Source organism: Dipodomys merriami, unplaced genomic scaffold (assembly GCF_024711535.1).
Source record: "Dipodomys merriami isolate MVZ:Mamm:240054 unplaced genomic scaffold, mDipMer1.0.p SCAF_21, whole genome shotgun sequence".
Lineage (NCBI taxonomy): Eukaryota > Metazoa > Chordata > Mammalia > Rodentia > Heteromyidae > Dipodomys > Dipodomys merriami.
In genome coordinates this window covers 4,171,679-4,176,230 of record NW_027203493.1, presented here as the reverse complement: position 1 = coordinate 4,176,230, position 4,552 = coordinate 4,171,679, and the positions used below count along the sequence as shown (strand labels likewise).

The 4,552-nt window shown below is 36.8% G+C and overlaps 1 protein-coding gene across 1 annotated transcript; it reads right to left on the bottom strand.

Annotated features, from left to right (window-relative positions):
• Positions 1–1,788: 1,788 nt before the first annotated feature.
• LOC138833571 (olfactory receptor 9G4-like) lies at positions 1,789–2,733 on the bottom strand. Its single transcript, XM_070031851.1, has one exon. It carries the CDS (start codon positions 2,725–2,727, stop codon positions 1,789–1,791), a length of 939 nt encoding a protein of 312 aa, XP_069887952.1. The 5' UTR covers positions 2,728–2,733.
• Between the last annotated feature and the right edge of the window lie 1,819 nt (positions 2,734–4,552).

Here is a 4,552-nt window from a genome sequence, read left to right as displayed (position 1 = left end):
AGATTTATAGACTCTTCATTTATGATGATTCCTTGGTCCTATTGCTTTGGTCCTTGGGCAACATTATGGTGGGTGAAGTTTTTGCCTCAGGGCTGGAATGTGAAGGAGGAAAACAAAAAGTTCAAGAGTCCATAAACATCTTCAAAGATAAACCACATTATACCTGTCTCTGCCTATCCAGAGATTTTCACTAATATCAACCCAGGAACTGTGTCTGTAATACATGGGCCTTTGATGGATAAATAAGATAAAAATCATAGCAATAAATAAACCCATTATAATTAAGAAAGTCAAATAGACAGCTACAATAAAGAAATATCACCATTTTATTGCATAATGAATGTAATTTGTTTCTTCTATGATGTTTGAGTTTGACTCTCAATGTGGTTTTCCCATTTGGAAATTTTTGATAAGTGTACCAAAACTTTCAGCAGGGTCACTAGAATAATCTTCTTGGAAATTCTGGGAGGACTGTTCTCCATTCTAAACTACAGGAATGGTCTACATCTCATGGGCCATAAAACATTTGTCTACTCCTAAATGGGAATTAGGAAAGTGAGTTTTTCTCTCACTATTGCTTCTGTGCTTAATTTTCTCTTGCTGCTTTAGCTGGGTGGTATAGCACTGTCAGTTTCTACATTTAAATTCTTTAGGAGGAATAAAGCATCACTAAATCTACTCTGTAATGGACAGTTTTGTTTGTGACCTATTACTCCATTTGATGATCTGAGTTTGTCTCTGTGGGGCTTATGCTGTATAAGCTCAGGTAGTCTCTCATGAGGCTTGAACTCAGGACTTGGGCACTTTTCCTTAGCTCTTTTGCTCAAGGCTACCAATCGATGACTGAGCCACAGCTTTATTTTCAGGTTTTTATGTACCTTTTTTATTCTCAAAATACTGTACAGAGGGGTTACAATTACATGAGCAAAGTAATGAGAACATTTCTTATCAAGCATTGTTGCCTACTCCTTTGTTTTTCCCCTACCATCCCTTCCCTCTCAACTCCACAACTACTGGTGGTTAGTGGGAGAAGAGACTAATGGACTTCTCTGCCTAGGCTGGCTTTGAATCATGATCTTCAGATCTAAACCCCCTGAGTAACTAGGATGATAAGAGTGAGCCACCAGCAGCCTGGCTCAAGACAGAGTCTCTCTCTCTCTCTCTCTCTCTCTCTCTCTCTCTATATATATATATATATATATATATATATATATATATATATATATATATATATGTGTGTGTGTGTGTGTGTGTGTGTGTGTGTGTGTGTGTGTGTGTGTGTGTGTTCTATGATATTAAGGTAGAATATTTACACAAATATATGTTTAATTAAAGATTTGAGAAGCAAGTATAAAGTGATGTCACTTAAGACACATATTTATACGATTTGAAACAAATTTTCAGTAAACCTAGTTGCATAGCTTCCTTATCTAAAATATTTGTTCGCCAAAATTCAAAATTACACCATTTAAAACAAAGTCATTCATATTACCTTCCCAACGTCTCTGAAAGAACAGCAGGAAATATATATTCTGTGAAACAGAAAGTACCCAGAGAGTCAAAGTAACACATGTACGTCTTTAACAAAAACAGTATTATAGGTTTTACAAAGCTTATATCAAAAGAAAGTAATAATAATAATAACAACAATAATAGTAATAATAATAACAACAGAGTGTCTGGCTCCACATTTTATTGTTAGAAGTAAAAATCCCCAAAAATGAATCACCTACACAGTATACACATACAAAACTCTCAGTCAATCTTTGTATAAACAAATGTCAACTTTTATGACTGTGGTCGTATGGTCTGTATTGCTTTCTTGAAGGCCTCTTTGACATCCTTATTCCTCATACTATAGATGACTGGGTTGAGCAATGGGTTGATGAGGGTGTAGAACAGAGAGCCCACCTTGTTGCTTTCTGGGTGGGTGGTGGAACCAGGATTTGAATACATGAAGAGCAAGGATCCAAAAAAGAATGTGACGGAGACCAAGTGGGAAGCAAAAGTAGAGAAAGCCTTGCGCCTCCCTGAAGCTGAGCGGATCCTCAGAATAGCCACCAGGATGTTTAAATAAGAAATGAGGATGGGAAGAAGACAGGAGGTGACGGTGATGGCATCCAAAATAGCAATTATTTTCACATAGGCACGAGTGTCTGTACAGACCTTCTTTATCAGTGGCAGAACATCACAGAAAAAGTGGTCAATAGTGTTATCTCCACAGAAACTCATCCTGAACGTGTTAGCAGTGTGGGCTATGCCATTCAAAATCCCTCCTATGTAAGAACCAATAACAAGCCCTGAACAGAGAGAACTGGACATTTTAGCTGAATAAAGCAACGGGCTACAAATGGCCACATAGCGGTCATAAGACATGGATGCTAACAGATAGCACTCGGTGTAGACTGCCATACAGGAAAAGAAAAACTGAGCAGCACATCCAGGAATGGAAAGGCGTTTGTCTTTTGAGAGACAAGTGAACAATATTCTAAGGCTGTACACAGATGTATACCAGAAATCCAAAAAGGACAGATTTCCAATGAAAAAGTACATAGGTGTGTGCAGCCGAGAGTCAATCAAGATTAAGACCACAAGAGTCATGTTCCCACACATGGTTGCCAAATAGAGCAAGAGAAACAAGCCGAAAAGAATCAGCTGCATTTGGGGGTTGGCGGAGAAACCCAGCAAGATGAATTCAGTCAGGACTGTGCGATTTCCCACCTCCATGTCCACAGTGAACAAAGTCTTATCAACACGATGATAAGAAAGACTAAGCTAGCGGTATTTGCACTAAAGAAAAATGAGTATAGTTGGAAGCATGGGTCGAAGAGTAGAGCACTTGAGTAACAAACCCGAGGCCCTCAGTTTTATTTCACAGTACTGTCAACAAAAGAAAAGAAAGAATAATGTCATGAATGGGTTAAAAAGTTATCCATTTAATTACTTAATAGTTGTATCTGATTTAAATTTTCAGCTCTGAAATTCTTCTGAATTGGAATAAGAATTAAATCTTTGAAATTAAGGCTTTTATTGTGAATGCCAGGCCAGTTCCTTATCAAACTGAGAGAAAAATAACTTATTTCAAGAGATTACTGCTTGTTATATTCTGGCCATTTTTGTTTGATTCAGGAGGATACACTTTAAAACATCCAAACCATAAGTAGTAAAAGCTATTTTTTAATGGAAAAAAATTCTCAGCCCAGTATCTGGTGTACAGTTTTCCATTTAAACAATTAATATTCTTAAATAAGTTAATGAGAACTTCCTATGTGTTTGCCACTGGATGCAGTACAAATAACAATTTGCTGTGCTCCTTCAATACTGGGATATTAAAAATTAAATGAAATTTGCATTACTTACTATGTGCCAATAACTACTCTGAGCAGAATAATCTTACTGCATTGGCAAGACTGAAACATGGAATTTAAACCGAAGGTCAGCCCTCATAGACTGATAAACAGGGTGGCCCCAAGATGAACCCAGAATTTTCCTCACTGAAAACACTTGTTTCTAATTTAAAGCCAGGAATCAGTCTTAGAAGTGGATAATTTTTTCCTCCCATTCAGTCATAGTTAACACACTGAGATGATAACCAGTAATATGAGTTTTCTCTGCCAATTAAAATTATTTTCAAAAATATTTTCTTCAGTGTCCTTTTTGTTCCATTCTACTCTGAGTTAATTGCATGAGGATTACCAAGCATGGATGAAACTAGGCATGTGTGTGCATGTGTGCATGTGAGTGCACAAATATATGTGTGTATGTGTATATATGTGTATATCTGTGTGCATGTGAGCACACACATCTATGTGTGTATGTGGTTATATGTGTATGTCTATGTTTCTGAGAAGGAACTCAAACCATTCTGAGAAAATGATAGGGCTAAATTTGATGAGAATGGTCTATAACCTGACCTGATGGGTTTTACCTCTTGAAGAGTTGAAATTGCCAAGATTCACTGCGGCACCCAGCTGAGTAAAGCATTTCCTGATATTCCAGTGCCTGAGCATGTGGAAGGACTCAACTCAGTTTTAATTTTAAAATACTGAAGCGATAACATATATCCTGAAGCTCTAAAATAAACAAATAAACTACCTATTTTAATTACATCAATTTCTAATAAATATACTGCTAACTATCACCCTGTGAACAATTTAACTGAGTATCTAACAGTTCTGGTCCCTCACTAGTAAAGAAGAGAGGACAATCTGAAAACCAAGAAAATGTGATTGATGATTTCTATGATGTAATCATTTAACTTTGAGCTAAGCCAATGTAAATGTTGGAACTAAAAGGGATTCAAGACCTCTACCCCTAGGTACAAGGGCTTTGTTTCATAGTAAGTGAGAATTAGTCATCATCATTCAAATAGACTTGATAATGTTCAGAGAAGGCATAATAGTAAAAAACCACTGGGAGTTCCAAAGACACTTCTATCCTCCATTAGTTTATAATCTACCTCTTTTAATACAGATGGTGCAGACTCCTAAATTCATGTACTTAGGCTTCCACTTGTGGCTCTACAGTGGACTTGTATTATCTTTATAAGCCT

Coding starts and splice junctions, on each gene's coding strand:
- LOC138833571 (XM_070031851.1), bottom strand. CDS start 2,727: ATGGAGGTGGGAAATCGCACAGTCCTGACTGAATTCATCTTGCTGGGT.